Source organism: Fukomys damarensis, unplaced genomic scaffold (assembly GCF_012274545.1).
Source record: "Fukomys damarensis isolate Sample0158 unplaced genomic scaffold, DMR_v1.0_HiC HiC_scaffold_1, whole genome shotgun sequence".
Taxonomy (NCBI): Eukaryota; Metazoa; Chordata; class Mammalia; order Rodentia; family Bathyergidae; genus Fukomys; species Fukomys damarensis.
Window position 1 is genome coordinate 12486397 of NW_022900913.1, and position 22648 is coordinate 12509044.

Consider the following 22648-nt stretch of genomic DNA (forward strand, 5'->3'; position numbering starts at 1 on the left):
CACTGCCTGCTTCACAAGTGCAAGGACCTGAGTTTGTTCCCAAGTACAAAAAAAAATACAGATAGACAGATAGAAAAAAAAGAAAACCAGGTTCTATTCAACAAAACAATGGGAGAGTGACCCTGGGGACATTTTCTAGAGATTCTGAAGTGAGGTAGGACCTTGAGGAAAAGGTGGCCAAGGCAGTGCCTGTGGGATTTCAGGATGTGCTGCCCTGCGCTGCCTGAGGACCCTGCTTCCTCCGTGCCAGCTCAATACCACTCGGCCACCCTTGTTTGCCCTGATGGATTTCGGTCTTGCTTTGTTCCTATTCTTTGCTATCCCCGTTTTGTAACTTTTGGAATGGAAATGTCTATTGTGTGCCACTGCATGTTGAAAGTGTTTAATTTTCTTTTCATTTTACCGGGGCTTGCAGCTAAGTTTGCCTTACATCTCAGAGGAGACTTTGGACTTGGACTTTTCAGCAAAGCTTCAACTGTTAGGACTTTATAGCTCTTGAGAGACTGAATGCCTTTTGCATATAGAGAGAGGTACGTGAGTCTTTGGGGAGCCAGGGGCAGAATGTTTTGACTTGTGTCTAGATGTGCCCCCAAAGCCTCATGCAGCCATGGGTAAGACTTTTCAGAGGTGGCTGGATCTAGAATGTGTGACACTGGGATTGGGCACTAGGGTTAACGGTGTGAGTGCTGCCCCCTCTAAGTAGCCTGGATAAGAGGGGCAGAAAGAGCTTTGATCTTTCCTTGTTGCTTTGCTACCTTCCGCCCACAATAAACCGTTTCTCCTGTGATGTTGCCCTGCCTTGGAGGCAGCCAATTAGGGACTAAAACCTCTACAAAATGTGAGCTAAAGAAACCTTTCCTCCTTTAACTTTGGCTGCTGGGTATTTTGTCTCAGCAATGAGAAAAGTATCTAAGACCGGGCCAATGCGGTACCTACTTCATTGAGTTGTTGTAAGCACTAAATGAATTTACCTATGTAAATCACAAATACCATCTGTTTTTGTTTTAGCTTTTATTGTCCCTGAATTCTTACGTACTAAATATATATTTGTGTTTGTTTCCAGGAAAACCCCACCAAAGCTTCAAGATAAATAAAGAGAATAAATTATCCAAGTAAGCTTCGTTTACTTCAATTAAAAATAGGAAAGACACCTTAAAACCAGTCACATTTCAGGCATAAATGTTAATAGTTTCCATTTACTCTATTTAGTGTAAATTTAATACTCTCTGGCACAAAGCATTATAAAAAATCTCTTCAGAAAAACTAAAATCCCTTATTTATAGAGTCTTATTTTCTACATTTGCAAATCCTGTTTAGAACATAGGGAAACTGAGGGGCCGAGGATTTAGCTCAGTGGCGCTGCAGCCTGCCTCTCAATTGCAAGGTCCCTGAGTTTGATCCCCAGTACCACACACACAAAAAAGAAAAAGAAAAGAAAATAGGGAAACTGAGGCAGGGCAGCATGTCTAAGACCCTGCATCAGAGGCAGATGTACTTCAGATCAAAACACTGAATTAATCAATAGCAAAATGCAGGGGAGAACTATAATAATGAATGCCTTGAATCTGGGGTTTGGCATTCTTAGTCAGTGAAATCAAAACTGCAGATTTCTTTAAGAAGCATAGATTTGATGTTGTTAGTATAGACTTAATGCTTTTAATATAGATTTCTTCTGAAGTACATCTTGCTTACTCAGCAAACAGTTCATACTAAAAGATTTTTCAATTGCTGTAAGCATTTACACTCTACAGAGTAACTTATTGGCCAGCACACACACACACACACTTGGTGAAATATGCTTTTCCCTCCGTCTGCCAATTCCTGTGTTCCAGGGACAGGTTGTGGTAGCCGAGCACCCACATTCTGGTATATACCCACATGGGGGCACAGCCACCTGGAGGGAAGTGATTTAGGTCAATTCCCTAAGTCATCCAAGTTTAAAGTTCTACTCCAGAGAGGCTGGTGATTAAGGGCAGTGTGACCCAAGGCTATTGTGCCCTGAGTCCTCAGCTGTAAAATGAAACTGACAATTGCAGTCTTCTGGGGACTTCTTAAGGGTGTTGTAGAAATTGAATAAGGCAATAGGATGTATGTAAAGTCCTTGCCCTTCAAATCTGATTGACAGGAAATTTCACCCCAAGGTGGTAAATGGAAACAAAAGAAGCATTCCACCATGCAAAATATGTGTTCTACTTAGTGCTGTTGTATAAACAATGGCAGAGAACAACTGTTGTTTGTTTGTTTGTTTTTATGGCCACCAATTCTATGGGTCAAGAGCTTTGCAAAGGCTCAGCTGGGAAGTTCTCTCCGGATGTGTCAGAGGCAGCAGTCAGAGGTTGCTGGGGGCTGCAGGCTTCTGAGGGCTCAGCGGCTGAGGACATGCAGCACGCTGTCCTCAGACACTAGCAGCTGGTGGTGTCTACAGCTCGGCCTTCAGCTGGAGATGTCAACCAGAGCACCTGCACCTAATCGCAGTGCGTGGCCTAGGACCACACAGCCCCGCCTCCTCGGGACAGTCAGACTTCTCTTCTTGGTCGAGTCCAAGGTGAACCCTAAGTGGCATTTGGTGACCACCTGCTGGGAGTCCGCAGCATCGCTCTGCTCCCTTTTTATTAGTTGTGAGAGGTTAAGACTGGCACACCACCAAGGGGAAGGGAGGCGGACCCCACCTTTCGAGAAAGGCATCCAAGAGTTAGCAGGCATGGTGTAAAGCTGCCACATGAGACTGAAGAAAAATATTACTTTTCAGCAAGTACGGCCTTCAAAAGAAAATAGAGGCAATACTGAAAAAATTGACCTGTGAAAATCCCAATGATTCATGAGCCTTTTATTTCCTACCATCTCCAAACCTAATCCTGGTTTAGAATTAGCTCAGCTGTTGAGAACAGAGGGCAGGAAGAATATAAGAAATAGCAATTGCCAATTGCATCTTAAGCAAATCTGCATTACATTGAGTTATATTAGCAGTATCTGTGGGGCTTTACCCTATTAGATTATAAACTTGGCCTCTGCAGCACAAACTACACAGAATAAAGACTTCAGTTTATGTCATATTAGCATCCAGCCAAGTCCAGTTGGCAGGGCACCACTACTTTATCTTGACATTTAGCAAACCAGGCTCAATCCACATCCGTCTGCCCTTAAAGCATTGTCCTTATCTGCCTGGGCAACAATGGGATACCTCATCTCAAGCTTATGTAAGGAAAATGAAGCAGCATCTAGAGGCAGTCTCAGAGTTCATCTGCACAGAGTTCATCTGTGCTAAATTGCATCCATCTCTCTGTGCACACCCACTGGCCCACATTTAGTCACATGACCACACCATGCTGCAAAGGATGCTGGGAAATACAGTGCTGGCTGGAAAGCCACATTCTGAGGATGGGGAGAACCAATTAAAGAAACAACAGTCTGTTCCACAAATGACCAGGAAGTTGCCATTATCAGACTCAAATGTTTGCAGCATTAACAAGCTAATCAAATCTTCATCTCAACCAGTTTCGGTATCACAAATAGTTCATGTGTCAGCTGTAACAGGCTGAGCCAAATGACACAAATTTTTCAAAACACAAATTTCTCCAGGACTACCGAGAATTCTCTTGCAAAAAGTCTGCACCTTGAGAGTTGGCGACACAGCTCCTACCTGGCCTCCTACATGTGAATTATTGTCAGTTAATAAAAATGTCTTAGATTAGAAATGATAACCATGGCAGACAACAGCCGACAAATGACCAAAACCGATTGGAAGCAAAAACTGTTCACATTTTAATTGTGAAAAGGTGTGGACACTAGATCATATTCCTAGATTTAGAACAAGTTTTGCACAGCTGCTGCAAATTTAATGGACTTGAGTAAGACGTTAATGCTCCATGTCCTGCTGATGGCCGAGGTCACTGCCCGAGGGCAGCATTGCAGAACTAAGAACACTAGCACAGGCATCGTACCTGGCTTCTGTTGTCCTTTAAAGTTATTGACCATCCCTTATTTCCTCCTATGTAAAATAACACTGCTACTGACGCCTCACAGCGAAGGGTCAGAAAATGTGTTTATACTCCTTGAAACACAAGTTCATACTACAGAAGGCAGAAAGAACATCACCTCAGTGTCTGGCCCAGAGACAGTAGTGAAGACAATCAGCCGACCGCCAGGGCTTCTGGAACACACGTGGAGATGATTACGTTCCCTCACTCTTCATCCCAGTCTTGAAGACTCAAGCTAAAGCCAGGCGAACCAATGTGCCAGGGGCATCTGGCTCTAACATTACTCCCAGGAGGAGAGTCCACACAAACCAGAAAGGCAAATAAACCGAATTTTATAAAATTATACTGAGGATAGAGGTCAGAAAGTAGGTTGTTCCACAAACCCAAAAGGAGAACAAAGGTGTCTCCCAAAACTTGGAAGAAACAGCTAATATAAATGGAGACAGTCTGGCATTTTAGGTCAGTGAATGTATCAGCCCTCCTGGCCCCCACTCTGCTGCTCCAACGGTAAAAAGCCAAACAAATTAAAGGAGCGTGTGCATGAAGGACAGGCTGTCAGTGCTGGGCTGATGAGGTCATGCGGGGACAAGTGAGGTTTCTGGTCCCACGGAAGGGGACGAGGACAACGAGGTAGACACATCTACACCACCAGGCAGCGGCAAGCAGTCACAGCCGCATGTTCAGTGAGAAAGTGTTAAAGGAAGAGCGAAACTGCAAAGAGCTCTCACACGGTATCTTGCGCGTTTGTGAAGTACAAATTTAAATCACACCACAGAGCGCTCCACCACTTTCCAGGATATAGACCCAAAGAGGTGCCAAGAGGCTGGGTCCTTCGGGGAAAGGGTGTTAGGAAGCAGGAGGAAGGAGCCAAACTCGGGTCGTGGCGACCCTGTGCGCTGAAGGAAGAGAATTACTTCCACACTGCTTCCAAAGTCAGGGCAGGTGACGCTCCCTCAGGGCGGCGGTGAACTCCAGGCACCCCTAACTCACTGCCCTGCGCAGTAAGACTGGAGCGGGGCCTCGGGGACACCTGTTTGCTCAGCCGGGGACAGCTTCATGCACTGAGTTAGTGCCGGCTGACTGAGCACCATCGCGGGGCAGACTCACTGCACCCACAGAACAGGGGCTAAACACCTCCATGTGTCAGATTCCAAAACCCAGGCTGCAAAGCTAGCCGGTTGGATGAGAATTCCATATGCGCTTCATTTCCAGTACAGGAGCACCCTCCCCTGAGCTGCTCCCACTCTCGCCGCAGACTTAACTTCCAGGCAATCTTTCCCAAATGAAACCTGAAGTTTCTCTTTCTTTCTCCCTGAACTAACTGCCCACCTAAGCACTGAGTCTGAGAGCCTGGTGCTGCCCTTCTCATGTTCACGCAGGGACAAAACTCCCATCCAACAAGCCCTGGGCTGCTCTTTACTCTGCCTCGGTTTAAGGACGCGTCCAGAGACACACTGTCCCTCACAAGCTGTGACAGCCAATTTGCTCCTACATAAGCCTCAAGGCCCCCTGGGAAGGTCCCACCACGTGGCAAGCCCCTCCGAATCAGTTCTGAAGTAGATAAATCACTCCGGTTTCCCAGTAAGCTCGCTGAAAGACAGAGGGCAGGGAGAGTCGAGGCGAGGCGAGGAGGTGACCACCGAGCACGCGCCAGCACCTTCCACATCTGCCTGGAGCACTGCTCAGAGACGACGTCTGAAAACCACTGTGATTCCGACTTTTATTACAGGGCCAGAATAAATAAGTGGCTGGGGAAGGGTCTCCCACGCAGCAGGCCCCGCGGGCCTCAGTTGGTCCTCAGCACGGCGGAAGCTCTGGCCAGAGAAACCTCACTGGGCCATCTCAGAACCTCACTTGAGCCCGGAAATGCATCTGCTTGGTGGCGTTGTTCTGCATGCCGGTCTTCAGCATCCACTTGGACTTCATCCTCTGCACGTACTGCATGTCCCGCTCTCGCGCGGGGGCCGCGCCTGCAGGGGGAGGGTTCGAGAAGCAGGTGAGGGCCCAGGAGGGTCACCGCGGTCAAAGCCAGCCTTCTGCAGGGACCCCAGGCTGGGCTAGGGTTCTCATATGGACAGGCCGCTGACCGGGGTTCCAGCACAGGGCTCAGGGGCCTGCCCTCGGTAAATATCCACCTCTCTGCATAAGCATCAGAATGGGCTCTCAGCCGGGCGTGGTGGCACAGGCTTGTGATGCCAGCATTCAGCAGGCTGAGGCAGGAGGATCATCTCGAGTTCGAGGCCAACTGGGCTACACAGTGAGTTTAAAGTCAGAGACTGTCTCAAAAAGAGAAATAAACAAACAAACGGAAAAAGAAATAAAATGGATTTTGTGCCCAGGACTTTCCAGGCTATCAGAAAGCAACTCTTCTCATTTCCTCCTCACTGACCTCCAGCTAATTTCACGTCCTCCCTGAAGACTGAAGGAAAACCAGCTTTACACAGCAGCCATCAGAATAAACAGTATCATACTGAGGAGGTCTCAAGGCTTAAAAATTTCAGTGCCCAGCTTTAATCATCTGAATCTAAGTTTTCTATGGAAAAATTGTAAAAGGGGCCTGAAGGCTGACTGCACTGGGCATGCCCTGTATCCCACTCGCCTTCCACAGCCAGCAGGCTCAGCAGGGAGGTGGGCCCTTCAGTGGCATCTCACATACCAGCCAGGGAAACAGAGGCTTACACTGATTACGGTACCCTCACTCATCACGGGGCATCTAAGTACATCACTTAAGGCCAGTTCAACTCCGTGGCTGAAGCCGTTCTCCACCGGCTGCTATTTAATGCCTCGGTGCGGCCTTCGGGATAATTTCAGCTGTGATGCTAACTAAATATTCTTTCTGGAACAAATAGCTTTTGGAAAAGCTAATGGTGCATATAAAGGTATTAGCCAGGAATAGAAAGTTTCTAATAAATCAAGGAGCCTTTGCTTACTGCTGCCATAACCGGAATGGACATGGAAACCCCAGGGCCCGTGGAGCGGAGTCACCCACGCTCCTTCTGCACGCCAAGTCCTCAGGCTCCTACCTGTGCTGCCAGTCCAGCCCAGTGCGCAGTACTGCCGCAGGACCCTGCCCACAGCCTTCCGATTTCTAGCCACGGCCACAGCTCTTGACAAGCCAAACCTCTGCCTGTAGTACCTCATCAGGGAGCGGTGACCCACTCTGGCACCTGTTGTTCAAAAGAGCGATATGTACACAATGGGCAGAAGCTTCTGTCGGGCAAGGCGGGGGTGAGGCATCCCAAAGCAGAGCTCCGAGGGCACAGAGAAGAAAGCGGATGTGCCCAAAAAAGTGTTATCAACAAAAGAAAAAGGAAGCAGCATTCAAAAGTACACATACAGGATCCTGCAGCTCTCCCCCCAGCCACCCAACCTGGGCAGCAGACTGGTAAGAGGCAGAGTCGTGAGGAGCCATCCTACAGCCACCCCCCCACCCCACCTTGGCCTCCTGGCTGTGCTGGTACCTGGATTCACACCACAGAAGCACAGGGGGGTCTAAAAGGCCATTGTCCTGAGCTCTAGCCTCGATTTTTATTAGATTCACACAGTTAAAGGTGACGGATTAACAACTACCACAAACTGTCATTTTCTAAGCTGTGCTTGATACTTTTGTGTTCCTGATTGTATTACTTGGGCTAAGATACTGCAATTGATTTAATAAGTTGTCTTCCTGGTATAATGAAAAAGAGACTGCCTCAGAGTCATCAGACACTCCAAACCTAAAAACAAGCAATAACAGGAAGATAGAAGTACTAACCCATGTATCAAACCAAGGACAGTACCAACAACAAAAATAGAAATGGGAAGACACTCAAACAAGGCTCAAGCGTAAACACAGACTTCCAGCTCACCAAGGGCAAATTCTGAAATGACGTGGAAAAGTCTGATAATCAACCACCCGGACACCCTGAACTGATAGCACAGGAAATAACAAAACAGGTGAATGAGGCTCTAGAAGCACTAAAAACAGAAATAATTTCCCAGATAACTACAGAGATGGTGAGCAGAATGAATGACATGATTAGAGACTCTAGACAGAAAGAGATTAAAAAAAAAAAATGCATGAAGCTGGGTGTGGTGGTGCATGCCTATAGTCCCAGCACTCAGGAGGCTGAGGAAGGAGAGTTGCTGTGAGCTTGAGACCAGTCTGGGCTTGAGTTCCAAGTCAGTCTCAACTATATAGTGAGACCCTTTCTCCAAAAAAAAAAAAAAACATGAGCTCAGGACCATGATAGAAGCCATGAATGCCCAGCATAGGAAAGAATTAGAAACCATGATGAAACAGATTCAAACAGATAACCAGGAGATTAAAAACTCTATTGAAAAACAACAACAACAACAACAAAAACCGGGTGTGGTGGTGCAAGCCTGTAATCCCAGCACTGGGAGGCTGAGGCAGGAGGATCACTGTGAGTTCAAGACCAGCCTGGGCTACATAGTGAGTTCAAGGTCAGTCTCAATTACTAGTGAGACCCTGTCTCAAAAAAACCAAACCAAACCAAAACAAAACAAAAAAACTCTATTGAAAGTTTACATAAAAGACTGAGCCAATCTGAAGACAGGATATCAGATATAGAAGACAGGATGGAGGTCAGTGACCATGAAAAGAAGGATCTCTTCAATGTAGTAAGGGAACATGAGAAATCAATCCAACAGCTCCTACATGATACAAAGAAAAATAACATTAAGACTGATAGGTCTCCATGAAAAAGCAGGAGAGAGTACAGATGACTTTAAAAAACTGTTCAAAGAATGACAGAAAACTTCCCAAACAGAGCAAAAGAATTTGACATACAGGTAAGTGAGGCATATAGGACTGCAACTAGCCATGCAAAAAAAAAAAAAAAAAAAAAAAAAAAAAAAAATCTACACACAGACACATAATAGTCAAGATCCTGGCAACCCAACAACAGAACAAAATACTACAAGCAGTTGGAGAAAAGAAACAAATCATATGCAAAGGAAAGCCCATCAGAATCACAGCAGACGTTTCAACATAAACCCTCAGGTCAAGAAGAGCCTGCAGTGAGGTATTTTCAAATCCTAAAAGAAAACAACCTCCAATCTAGACCGATGTATTCTGAAAAACTATCTTTCAAAATTGATGGGGAAATAAGATACTTTCATGACAAAAAAAACTGAGAAACTTCAGGAATACAAAATCAGCACTCCAAACAATTCTAAATAATATCCTAGAAAAAGACAAGGAAGATCACAATTCCATGAGGCCCAACAGAGCAAACCCAGCAGGCAAGGCAAGAAATTAAAGGGACAGGGAAAAATTAAAAAGAGCCAACAACAGGATAATAACATGATGATAAGCCAATACATATCAATTAGAACCACCAATGTTAATGCCCTCAATTCACTAATGAAAAGAAATCAACTGGCAGAATAGATTAAGAAGCAAAATCCAACAATATACTGTATACAAGAAATGCACCTAGATCAAAAAGTAACTCATACGCTGAAAGTAAAAGGATGGAAAACAATTTTCCAGTGACAGGAAAAAAGAAAAAATCAGTGGTAGCTATCTTATTTGCAGACAAAGTAAATTTCAAACCAAAACTGATTAAAAGAGACAAAGAAGGCCACTACATCCTTGTAAAGGGAACAATGCAAGAGGAAGAGATGACAATCATTAATATCTATGTACCAAATACTAATGCCCCAAACTATACAAAACAAATATTAAGGGACATGAAAAACCAAATAAGCATTAATACAATTGTAGTGGGGGACCTCAATATCCCACTGTCACAAATAGGTCCTCTAGACAAAAAATCAAAAACAAAAACAGAACTGAACCAAGCTTTTCCACAAAATCAGAAAATACATTCTTTTTGGCTGCACACAGGTCATTTTCCAAAACAGACCACATATTAGCTCAGAGAACCTGGTTAAGTAAATGCAAAGGAGTTGCAGCTATACCATGTATACTATCAGACCATAGAGATCGATAACAAAAGAAACCACAAGAACTTCACAAACATGGAAATTCACTAACACTCTCTTAACAACCAATGGGTCGCAGAGGGAATTAAAGAAATTAGACAGTTTTTACAATTTAATGATAAAGCCAATACAACATACAGGAATCTATGGGACACAATGAAAGCAAGGGAAATTTATGGCAGTGAATGTCCACATTAGGGAAACAGAGTGAACTCAAATGAACAACCTAATGTTGAATCTTAAGCTTCTAGAAAAAGAAGAGCAGGACAAAATGAAAGCTTGTACAAGGAAGGAAATTATAAAGATCAGAGCAGAAATCAATGAAATGGAGACTAAGAGAACAATACCAAAAAAAAAAATCAATAAATCAAAGGGTTTTTTTGAAAGAATAAATAAAACTGATAAACCCTTAGCCAACCTTATCAAAAAAGGAAAGAAAAGGCTCAGATCCATGCAATTAGGAATGGAAAAGGTGAAGTCACAACAGATCCAGCAGAAATCCAGAGGATCAATACCTGCTTTGAGAACCTGTATTCTAATGAAATGGAAAACACAGAAGAAATGGACAGATTTCTAGATACATATTAGTTACCCAAGTTGAACAAAGAAAATATAAAAATTCTAAACACTCCAATCACAATCAGTGAAATTGAAAATGTAATTAAAAATTTACCAACAAAGAAAAGCCCAGGTCCGGATGGATTCACTGCTGAATTCTATAAAACATTTAGTCAAGAACTACTGCCAATACTCTTTAAACTTTTCAATGAAATTGATAGGGAAGCAATACTTCCAAATTCATTCCTGGAAGCAAGTGTTACTTTAATTCCAAAACTTTAATACCCAACCAAAAAAGAGAACTTTAGGCCAATCTGCCTAATGAATATAGATGCAAAAATCCTCAGTAAGATACTGGCAAACAGTGGGTCATCAAGAAGATCATACACCCTGCCCAGGTCAGATTTGTCCCAGGGATGCAAGGATGGTTCAGCATATGTAAATCAATAAATTAACAGAGTCAAGAACAAAAACCATATGATATCTCTAGAGATGCAGAAAAGGCATTCAACAAAATTCAACAACCATTCATGATAAAACCTTGCAGAAAACTGGAATAGATGGTCTTTATCTCAACTTGATAAAGGTTATCTATGAAAAATCAATAGCCAACATCACACTAGTCAAAAACTGAAAACCTTCACACTAAAATCAGGAACAAGATAAGGATGTCCCCTATCACCACGCCTGTTCAATATAGTTTTGGAAACATTAGCCACAGCAATTAGACAAGAGAATGAAATAAAAGCAATAAAGATAGGAACCAAAGAAGTTAACTTGTCATTATGATACTCTACATAGAAGACCCAAAAAACTCCACCAAAAGACTTCTAGACTTAATTGACAGATTCAGTAAAGTAGTTAGATACAAGGTAAACACTCAAAAATCAATTGCCTTTTTGTACACAAATTAACAGACTCATTGAGAGAAATTATGGAATCAATTCCTTTCACAATAGCATCCAAAAAGTGAAATATCTAGGCATTAATCTAACAAAGGAAGCAAAAGACCTCTACATTGAAAACTACAGCACTCTGAAAAAAGAGATCAAAAAGGATATAAGAAAATGGAAACATATACCTTGTTCCTGGGTAGGAAGAACCAATATAGTGAAATTGCCATACTTCCAAAACTGGTATACAGAGTCAATGCAATCCCAATGGAAATCTCAACAGTACATTTCACAGAACTAGAGAAAACAATCCAAAAACTCATTAGAAGCAACAAGAGACCTAGAATAGCAAAAGTCATTCTAGGCAACAGAGACAGGCAGTGGGTATCACAATCCCCAACTTGAAACTATACTACAAAGCCACTGTGATAAAACAGCATGGTACTGGCAAAGAAACAGACCTGAGGATCAGTGGAATAGATTAGAAGATGAAGAAACAACTCCAGACATACTCAGCTACCTCATCTTTGACAAAGGAGCCAACCCAGCCTCACTGGAGGAAACATAGCCTCTTTAATAAATGGTGTTGGAAAAACTAGATTTCAACTTGCCAAAGATTAAAACTAGAACCCTATCTTTCACCATGCACTACACTAAAATCGAAGTGGATTAAAGATAAAAATATTAAAACATAAACACTAAACTTGTTGGAAGATAAGCTAGGTAGAACTCCTGAACATATTGGCATAGGGAAAGACTTTATGAACAAATCCTCAGTAGCACGGGAACTAACAAGAAGAATCAACAACTGGGATCTCATCTTTTTAAAAAGTGTCTGCACTGCAAAAGAAACCACTAACAGAGCTTAGAGACAACTTACAATGTGGGAAAAAATTTCTACCAGCTGCTCCTCAAAGGACTACTATCTAGAATAGATAATGAACTCCTCAAAAAAAGAAAAAAAATCAAGTCCACAAATATAAAGATCCAATTCAAAAATGGCATCTGAAATGAACAGACATTTTTCAGACAAAGAAGTAAAAGCAGCAAATAAATATATGAAAGAACGTTCAACATCACTGGTCATTTGAGAGATGCAGAAGAAAACAACACTGAGATTCCACCTCACTCCAGAAAGAATGGCTATCAAGAAATCAACCAAGAGCAAACATTATTGGGGTTGTACGGAGAAAGGAACTCTTCTTCATTGTTGGTAGGAGTGCAGACACTGTGGAAATCAATTTGGAGATACCTTAAAACAATTAGGATTGGAAGTCCCATTTGACCCAGCTATTCCCCTGCTGGGTATCTTCCCCCAAAAATTAAAAGAATCAAACCGCAGTGATATATGCTCACCCATGGTTATAGTGGCACAGTCTGTAATAGCTAAAATTTGGAAACAGCCCAGTTGCCCTTCAGTGGAAACTGGATAAAGAAGATGTGGTTTTTTTAAAAAATGAAGTACTACTCGGCCGTAGAGAATGAGAAACTAGAGACATTTAGAGCTAAGTGAATGCACACTGAAGATATACTCTTAAGTGAAATTAACAGGACACACCTGAGTAAATACCAAATGGTTTCTCTGGTGTGATAAACTAAAAGTGTAAATGAGGGTCAAAATGTATAATCACTATTCTGTAATAAGAAGAAAAGGTCTAAAGGAAGTAGGAAAATGGTAGGGGTAGGGGAAAGGTAAAAAGAGGTGAAAAAGTAAGAGAAAAGGAAAAAAATGGAAACAAAGTCTGTAAAGAGGAGACGGTGGGGGTGGAGGAAGGCTAGGGGAATGAGAAAAACATAAGAACCAAGATACATCACGTAAAGGTACAAGGTTCCAATGGTGAATGTAACTACTGTATATCTAAAATGTACCAATAAAACATTTAAGAAAATAAATAAAATAAAAATATACATACAGTACAACAAAGAAAGAGCAAGCCAAGGATAGGTTTTTAAAAAGAGAATGGTGAGTCACAGGTCAATGAAATCAGTGTCTTGTACTTATAAACACACAATATTTATACTAATACCAATAAAAAAACAAGGAGATAAGGAATTTTTAGTTTTTTGTTTTTTTTTTTTTTAAGAAAGAAGGTGCTTAGAGTTACAAACCTTGGACAGAATTCAGAAGAGAAATCAATCCACCATGCCCTGCTTACATCACTGCAGCATGTGTCTAACAGGTGCAACGCTTACCCAAGGGGAGGTGGCGCTCACTAGACGTTCTGGGCCGTCACAACTAGAGTGCTGCCAGGCTCTCGTGGCCAGCACCAGCGGTGCTGTGAACATCTGAAGGGCACAGGAACCGCCGTCCACAAAGCCATCACTGGAGCACACTCAACAGTGCTGTGGCTGGGAACCCTGCTTAGTGCTGCCAAACACACCAGTCAGACCACTTAGCTAGGACTCGGCCACACCCGTCCCTACGCGTCCTCTCTCCAGCTGCTGTCATCCTAAAGGGTGCACAGAGCCTACAGCAGAGGTGGTGAACACAGCACATGTGCCATGGCGGGCTGTTTGTCACGGTTGAAGCTTCTACAAGGTTCGCCATCACTGGCCTGAGGCCTTGCTCCTCTGGCCCTGCATAGGGAATCGCCCAGGTCTGAGTCTTAGACGAAACTGGAAAGGAAAGGCTTCGAGGTACCAACTCCAGGCGCCATCAGGGCCCTGGCGCTCCAAAATGACTCCAGGCCAGGGAAATCAGTGCTAACTGAGGCTTGCTAATAAATATAAGCTTTGCCAAGAATATTTAATCAAGATATTGCCTCCCCAGACAGACAGACATGCGTGGAACTTTCACAGCATACATACAAACCACAACAGCCACTGCCACCAAAAATGAGTAGTAAGGGAACCCTGTGAAGTTTCTAGAGTGTTTGTACAGCGATCAATCTCTCAGAATGTCTTGGACAGAAAGAGCATGAAAGAGATACCATAAACGGAGTGGAAGGCTGTACCTGCTTTAGGATTCAGGTCTTTAAATTGTGAGAAAAAAACTGTCAAGATTATTCAAGTCCCTATACCTGGCAAGACATTTGGAAGGAATTTACTTGCCACAGGAATACAGAAAAGTGGCTGCTTTCACTGCCTGCTTTGTGATGATACTCAGGAGATGAGAGAAGAACCCTTCTTTCACCATGGCACATGGATGCCAGTGTGGATGAACCGCACTGCCCCTCATCCTGACTGTTCGGCAGCACAGGCGTCCACAAGCCTCCTGGACCTCAGGAACGGAGCCGGAATGGAGGCCCCATGATGAAACCCCAACGTCCCTCCTGCTGACTTTCTGTTTCCACTGTCAGGTCATAAAGCTTCAGGTCTGCAATGATAACAATCCCCAACCCATCAGGGATAAAGTTGGTGATACGTACACAATATATATTTTCCTAAGCAACATGCACAAGCACATCTTAGTTGCCAGCAGTTGGCAGAGGAAGACGCAGTGTTGGGAGCTCCTCCTGCTCTGTGTCAGGGCAGGGAGGGCACCGGACTCCGGCCCGGGTGGAAAGCGCTAAGCAGAGCCCGGGACGGCTTGGCCAAGGAAATACCTCACTGCGCGGTGACCGCCCTGACTAGCAGGCTGGTGGAGTCTGAGTCTCAGCGAACAGAGCTGCCCGTCCAGCTCTCCCATGTCACAGCTGCTGACCACACTGTCCGTTCCTGTTAGAAACAGCCTGGCAACGGATGCATTGGATACTGAGAAAGAAACCACCTAGAACCTTAATGCTCTCAAGATTAACTATGCGATTTTCATAGAGCAATGACAATTTCATGTGGTTAATCCCCCGCTAAAGCAACGTGTAGTTCGCAAGAGTTTCGTCTACAGGCGCTGAAGAGCGATGAAGAAGTGCGGGATCCGAGCCCGGCAAACCTTCCAAAGAAGTGCTCGAGGCGCCCTCTGCTGGTCACTCTTGTCACTGCCCTTGGGATCGTGGGCGTGCAGATTTTAATGACAGGCAGGTAAACTAGACTTGAGGTATCACAACTGCCGCTTTTGAAATCAGCTTAAGCAAACTCTTAAGTGTAGCTGGTTAAATATTAATAATCTCTATGCCTCAGAACTCTTACCAACCTGGCTTCGATATAACATCTACCACACTCAGTCGCACAGAGCCTACTGAAGAGGATTCCCAGGGGTAAATGTGTTCAAAGAGATAAACAGGTGAACAACTCCACCGCTGCTGCTACATTCTTACACAGCATTTGATCGGCATTTTCTTGGTTCTACAGACCCCACAAACCAGTACTGAGGAACACAACCAGCAGACTGCTCTGTCTCGCTCCAAACAAGGCAGACCAAAGCACAATTCGTTTTTAAATCTCAGAGGCTAACACGGGCAATGTTAAAAGCACTGTCGGTCTGGATGGTCAGAATGTCGGCGGATTTGTATTTATTCAGAAATCTGTATTTGCTGCCACTTACACAAAATCCAGTCTGTGGCCTGTCATCTTGACAGCCGTGATTTGTATGTGGATGTCTGCATCTGTGGCTCCCAACTTCTCTAAGTCACCGAGGCTTTCGGTGAGCTACAGCCTCTTCCCAAAAAATATAGATGCCCACAGGGAAAGAACTGTGCACAGCTCCCCTGAGGACGCTCGGGGTGTGACCGTTTCTGGCTGTCGGTGACGTCTGTCCTGGGTCGGTCTGTCTGTCTAAAGTTCAGGGTTTTGCAGTTCTCTCGGTCTCAACCTGGCCACTCCCAAGCCCTGAGGTCACCGTCCGCTTTTAGATGACAAGACTCAGAAAGCGGACCCACGGCTGTGAACAAGAAACCAGCTCATCCAGGCCATTTTCCTCTTTGGTCGCACGGCACGGAGGAAGCAGTATCCTCCGCGGACTCGGGGCGATGCAGACACCTGCATTCTGAGCAGGGCTAGGCCACCTCTTCCCTTCCCATCAAGGGGAACAGGGCCCGCCGTCCCGCTGGAAGCCGCACTGCCTGCTGGGCCGAGGAACATCTATCTGACTCTTACGTGGGCCCCCACCGAGAGGAAGAGACAGAAGAGGCAGCTGTCTTTGAAGCAGTGGGGAGCTGGACGGGACTGACTCCCACCGCTGCACGGCACAGGGGGATGGCGATGGCGGGTGACAATTATTTCAGAAGAGCTAACCCAAGATTTCAGTGTTCTCGACACACAAAAATGACCTCCCTCTGAGCTGACAGCAATGCTCACTATTCTGACTGGATCACAGAACACTGTATGCCCGTCTTAAAGTGGCACACTGCACCGCATCGATTTATACAGGGAGGCTGAGTGTGTGTGTGGGTATGTATATGTATAATATATATAAGTAATGCGGAAAAGGAGTCACACGGACGAGGTAGAAGTCACAACAGACAGGCACTATCGCAAGCAGACACGAGTGGTGACCCAGCAGAACAGCCGAGGCACAGGAAGGCTTCCTGGGGTTCACAGGAGCAGAGGGTACGGCAGGCGCTGCACCTGCAGCCCCAGACCAGGGGCCTGGCACGTGGGTGGAAGGGAGCAGCAGGACCCCGCAGGGCCAGGTCCGGTGGAAGGAAGTCACCCAGGAGGCAACGGCTCCCCCTACGGGCAGCAGACAGTAAAGCAGACGCACCACATCTACCCCGAAGGAAACCAGCCTGAAGATGGCCAGGTAGGAAGCTGTAACAGTGACAGGCAAAGGGACAGAGACAAAGCAAGGACAAGTATATCCAAAAGATATTTGGGCCATGCCAACTCATCCAGATGGGGAAGAGGAGTGACCTAAGAAGGTACCCATTTTTGGCTTCAGTTAACCCTAGAAATGCAATCCCTCTAGGAAAATGTGCCTTCTGTGTAGCTGAGGATTCCCAATTTTTTAAGTTTCAGAAATCTAAAATCCAGATGAAAACTCCTCTCAAACAGGATATTCTTGTTACTACAAAAACAGTTTGTAATGTGTGCTAAACGAAATGCAAACCGAAGCAAACACAGTGACACGCGTCAGTTTTCTCAGGATTTAGCTTATGCAACATATTTAAGGTCTGCTGTTGCCTTAGCTTAAAAGTGGACGCTACTGAGATGAGGGGCCATTCAGTCTTGAAAAGTAAGTCATCCAACATAAAACCACCCCTCAGTATCTGTGGGGGACTGGTTCGAAGACTCCTCCCTCAGACACCAAAATCCAAGGATGCTCAAGTTCCTTCTACAAAGTGGTACAGAACAGGTGCAGGGCACGTACATGTCACCCAGCTACTTAGGAGGCTGAGGCAGGAGGATCTCAAGTTTGAGGCCAGCCTGGGCAACTAACTTGGCAAGACCCTGCCTTGAAATTTTAAAAAATAATGATAAAATTATCAGTTGTAAAGGGCTAGGAGTGCAGTTCAGTGGTAGGATGCCTGCCTAACAATTAGGCCTTGGGTTCAATCCCTAGACACACACACACACACACACACACACACACACACACACAAACAGTACCACTATTGTTGCATATAACTTACACACATCCTTTTGTATACTTTATATCATCTTTAGATTATTTTTAATATCCAAAGTGAGATAAATGCTATGAAAATAGTCATACTGCATTTAGGTTCTGTCAGGACAGCAGGAAACTGAGGGAGCCCCGCCTCCTCCCCAGGGCACTGGCGTTCAGCTTTGTGTCTGACAAAAGCACCCACCTGAAGGTAGAATCAGCTCCATGGTCTCATCATCATATTCCACGTTCTTTTCTGAAGGCAACTTGTCCGTCTCATCCAGGTCCTCCCCTTCCCTGTGATCTGGGTAGCTACTCCTGAAACAGGGAAACACCGTTAATAAATAGACCTCCTCAAATTTAACTAGAAACAGGAATGGCATTTGCAAATGTGGCAAACTCGCTGGCTACTTAAAAAGGGTATGGAGACTTCCAGTTGAAGGGTGTTGGAGAGAAAACGGCCGGTGTGAATTTCTGTGTGGTGAAAGTGAGCAAATGACCTATAAAAGAATTTTTCCCATTTGTTTCTCCCTAGATTATCAAATACAAAGAGTACAGAACAGGACATGCAGCTCCAGTCAAATTAACCAGTAAAGAGACAAGTTCCTCTAGGACAGAACTCTGTGCTGATAGAAATATTTTATCTGTGTGTCTTACACAGAAACTCTAGACAAGTGGGCTGTGAAACACTCAACTTCAGAATGCAGGAATGTAATACAAAGAACTGGCTGTTTTAAACTTATCTTTTATTCATTTGAATAGTCAAAAAGGTGTATCTACTCATCGCTGCACTGGACAGGAAGTTCTAGAAAAATCTGTTCCCAGAAATGCTCAAATTCCTATTTACTCACACACAGAAAAAAAAAGTTGGACAAATGCACAGAGAGCCATATGACCCAATGGAAAAATGTATAAAAGACTTGGTCAGATACCTCACGAAAAGATCTCCAAATGGCCAAATAATATACAAAAGACTCTCACATTAATCATGAGCGAGATGCAAATTAAGACCACTATACACCCTCCAAAGCGGCCAAAGTGAAAAGCTCTCCCTCAAAGTGGGAGTACAGAGAGACCCTCGGAAAATGATTTGACAGCATCTTGTAAAACTGAACATACACATATTCTCTGGCCCGACCCCTAAAAATACACACCAAGATAAATGCACACACATTTGCCAGACTCCAGAATGGAGAAGCAGTACTGCTTCTAATCGCCCCAGACTACATCAGCAGCAGGTCCGGGAGCCGGAGCACGAGACACGACCCTCTCCCTCTCCGATGACGGGAGGGACTGAGCCACAGCTGCACAGACAGACAGCACAGGGAGCCCCACAAAGGGGAAATGAGCAGGAGGCCAGACTGCGAGGGTGACTTCTTTGCAATCCTGTTTCCATGAGGTACAGAAAGGGTACAAGCCAGTCACAGGTCAGAACAGTAGTTACTCTAGGAGTCTGGAGGGCTAATTCCTAGAAATACCATTAGGGAAATGTCAGGGTATTATTAATGTTCTATTTCTTGCTATGGATGGTTTGTTATATTTAAAATTTCACTGAACTGAACTGGGTGTCGTATGTGTATGTTAATGTATTTTTCTACAAGTTTATTCTTCAGTATAAAGTTTCAAGTCAATAAGAGTTGACCCTAGTTACTTCGGAGCAAGGAAGGAATTACAGGAAATTTGCTCAGTGTCTAACGAGGCAAATCCACGTGTTTGTGTCTGGAAAGTAGTGAGCACCCAACAAATGCTGGCTTTGTGCGTGAAGATTTTCCATTTTTCTTTATTGAGTATTATCAAGCTTTTTAAGGTAAATAAATCATGTAATATTCATTTTTATAAAGGCCAATACCATTTCTCATTTCTAGGAACCAACAGAGTAAGCCTGTAAATGAAGTCCAAAAAAGCAACATTGGCACTAAGAAATTTACTCCTTGAATTATTAACGTCAGTTATAAATTTTCATTCAAACTGACAGACTGGGAAATATTTGGAAACAACAACAGAACTACCCCACAGATTCCAGGAGACAATAAATAAATAGCACAATCCATAAAATGGCAGCAAGGGGTCCAGGGATAAACAAAAGGAGAGAAATGGATTGGGCAGGTGTTACTACTTTATGATAGGTGGTTAGGGAAGGCCACCCTGGGAAAGAGACACCAGGCCCTGCCCTGCCCTGCAGGAAGTGAGGATGAGTGAGATGACTTTCTGGGCAAAGGTTATGGCCAAAGGCGACGTGCCAAGGTCCTGAGAAACACTGTGTATTAGAAGGACAGCTAGAAATCCAGAGAGCAAGAACTAGGAAACATCAGTACCAAGCTGTGACCACAATGAGCAGAACACAGAGAACCACGTGAGCTACTCAACTTTGGTGTGTTCTTTAAGGTAAGAATCCCTTGACAATTCTGAGCAGAATCTCATCTGTCTGAATGCTGTAAAAGAATCACACTGTGGCTACCTGTAAGAACAGAATACAGAAGGTGGTAAGAATGAAGCCAGACCGGGGAGGAAACACTGCAAGAGTCCCGTGAAAACCAATGGTGACCTGGACCCAGGTAGCAGCAGTAGAGGAAATGAGAAGTAGTCACACACATTTGAAAGATAACTGAAAGGTAGAGGAATATCTGGTGGTGATAGATTCATGTAAGCATGAAATAAAAGTAAAAGACGAATGTAAGGCTTTTAGCACACATAACTGGAAAGTCAGAACTACCACTACTTAGGGAAGAGCAGGTTACAGCACACATGTTTGATTTTGGATAAAGTAAAAATATCTAGGGCAGCTGGATACACAAGTCTGGGGCAAGGGGGGACATTGTACAAGAGCTACAGCTTTGGGAGCCACAAGCCTACAGGGAGGTACTGAAATCTCTGAGGTGGGTGGGGCCCTGAACATACAGAAAGCAGGTGTGGACCGAGGGCAGAGCTGCAGCGACTCAGGGCTGCGTTCCAAGAATACAGTGCACAACATCGCTTCAAAGCAAACAGGACAACCACAGTTCACTTCACAGGACAGACCAGGGACGTACCTAAAATCATAGAAGTCTGCGAATTCCAAAGCAGCGTCACCATCTGTGAAGAGCTTACAGTGGCTTTTGTCATTCATGTGGGCCTGGACAGCCTCCGTGGAATAGAAGGATTTCCCTTTCTCATTGCACCACAAGCAAATCTTCCCAACACCAACTTTTTCTCCTGCTCAAATAATGTGAGGAAAAAATATGAACAAAAGCTTTCTTTCAGCCACAGTAAATCTCACCATTCATCTCTGCAATTCAAAAACCATTCACCAAGTTTTTAATTTTCACAAGCTAAGCAAGTAATTAAACCAGAGATTGATGACAAACACAAAACTAATATAATAATGTTCCCTTAAGTCCCGCCCCCTAATAACAAGCTATTTCCTCATCAGAAGGAAAGCTATCACACCTACCCAAATATTTAATCAGTCCCTTCAGGTCAGAAAGATACTCTATGTCAGGAATAAAGAAGCTGTGGACTTTAGTCATATGAGCCAAGTTCTTCATCAGGGAGCTTGAATGATGGGAGCAAAACAAGCAGTCCGTTACTGGGATGGCTCCTAGGGCTGGGCTTTCCCGGGCTTCTCCCTCCTTGGCATCCGGCTCTTCCAGGTCACCCAAGCCTTCAGTATCTTCCAACTCCATTTCTTCCTCAGAATCAATATCTTCCCAATCTTCAAGGCAGAGTTTTGAAAAAGCAAGTTAATTTAAGAAAAGTGGCAACTGCAAAGACATTACAATGATTCCTAGCAAGTGCTACATTTGGGGAGCCTGGGATCCAGTTCCTCAGATCTCCACTGCAGCCATCCATTGACCACAGACAAGTTCATGCGGCGAACAAACCTCCTTAACCTTTCTCTTCCGGACACAGTAACCTCTTTCAGGGGTCTCACGTATGGCTTAATAGTTCTATAAACTGCACCGTGGCGGTGGGTGCACACAAAACTCCCGGACTACATTTGCCCGTCCCTGTTGGGAACTAAGCATTGATGTGATGGTGTCAAGAGGGGGGGGCCTTCTGGGAGGTGACCATCGCTCTGCCCGCATGAATGAACGAGTGTTCTACCAAAGGGCTTGAGGGAACTAGCTAGTCCCTTCTGCCATTTCCATCGCGTGAGGAATCACAACACCACCCCCACCACGGGACAGGCCTCCGATAGACCACGGATCTGTTAGCACCTTGATGTTGGTCTGCAAAACTGGAAAGATAAATTTATGTTGTTAATAAGCTACCCAGCGCCAGGTATTTCGTTACAGGCACAGGTGGACGAAGACATGAACTTGCATTATCAGTGTTAATAGGATGTAGGGCGAGGAAAAGAAATAAATAGCTCGTAAAACCAGAGACTAGGTTGCTGGCTCAAGTTCCACTTTTCAGATTTGCTAGCTGACTCTGAGCCCTTCGTTCAGTTTTAATCCACTAAACTAAGCGCCAACCCATTATAACGGGAAACCGCTAGCATCACAAATTCCGCAAGCAGTGTGCCAACAGATGCCAGAAGGTTCCTCGTCCAAAATGGATGCGATTTCAACTCATCCTACAAATATTAAGCACCTGTTTTTCCCACATATTGTTATAAGCCCTGAATGTACAATAAAAAGACCAAGAGATAAAAATCCCGGCGAGGACGCGGGCCGGAGAAGAGACTCCAGAAAGCAATGAGACCCCTTCAACTCAGCATTTCACTCACACACACACACACACACACACACACACACACCCCTCAGGTTTAAATCGGGAAACTTAAAGCCAATTTCCTCTTTCCCTCCCCAAACCAGGCCATTACCTTCTTCATCCAGGTCCTCTTCCTCCTCCTCCTCCTCCTCCTC

At 44.4% G+C, this 22648-nt stretch overlaps 1 protein-coding gene across 1 annotated transcript in view; it reads right to left on the minus strand.

Moving 5' to 3' along the window:
- Positions 1-1403: 1403 nt before the first annotated feature.
- The window catches only part of Znf622 (zinc finger protein 622), a 22171-nt gene continuing 926 nt past the window's right edge, over positions 1404-22648 (minus strand). Inside the window, exons 2-7 of the mRNA XM_033757403.1 lie at positions 22606-22648; positions 21232-21492; positions 20831-20993; positions 18007-18119; positions 7001-7144; positions 1404-5947 (exon numbers count right to left, since the gene is read on the minus strand). The exon at positions 22606-22648 is cut by the window's right edge and continues 6 nt beyond it. Coding sequence (XP_033613294.1) covers positions 5820-5947; positions 7001-7144; positions 18007-18119; positions 20831-20993; positions 21232-21492; positions 22606-22648 — 852 coding nt within the window. The 3' untranslated portion in view covers positions 1404-5819. The remainder of the gene's footprint in view (positions 5948-7000; positions 7145-18006; positions 18120-20830; positions 20994-21231; positions 21493-22605) is intronic.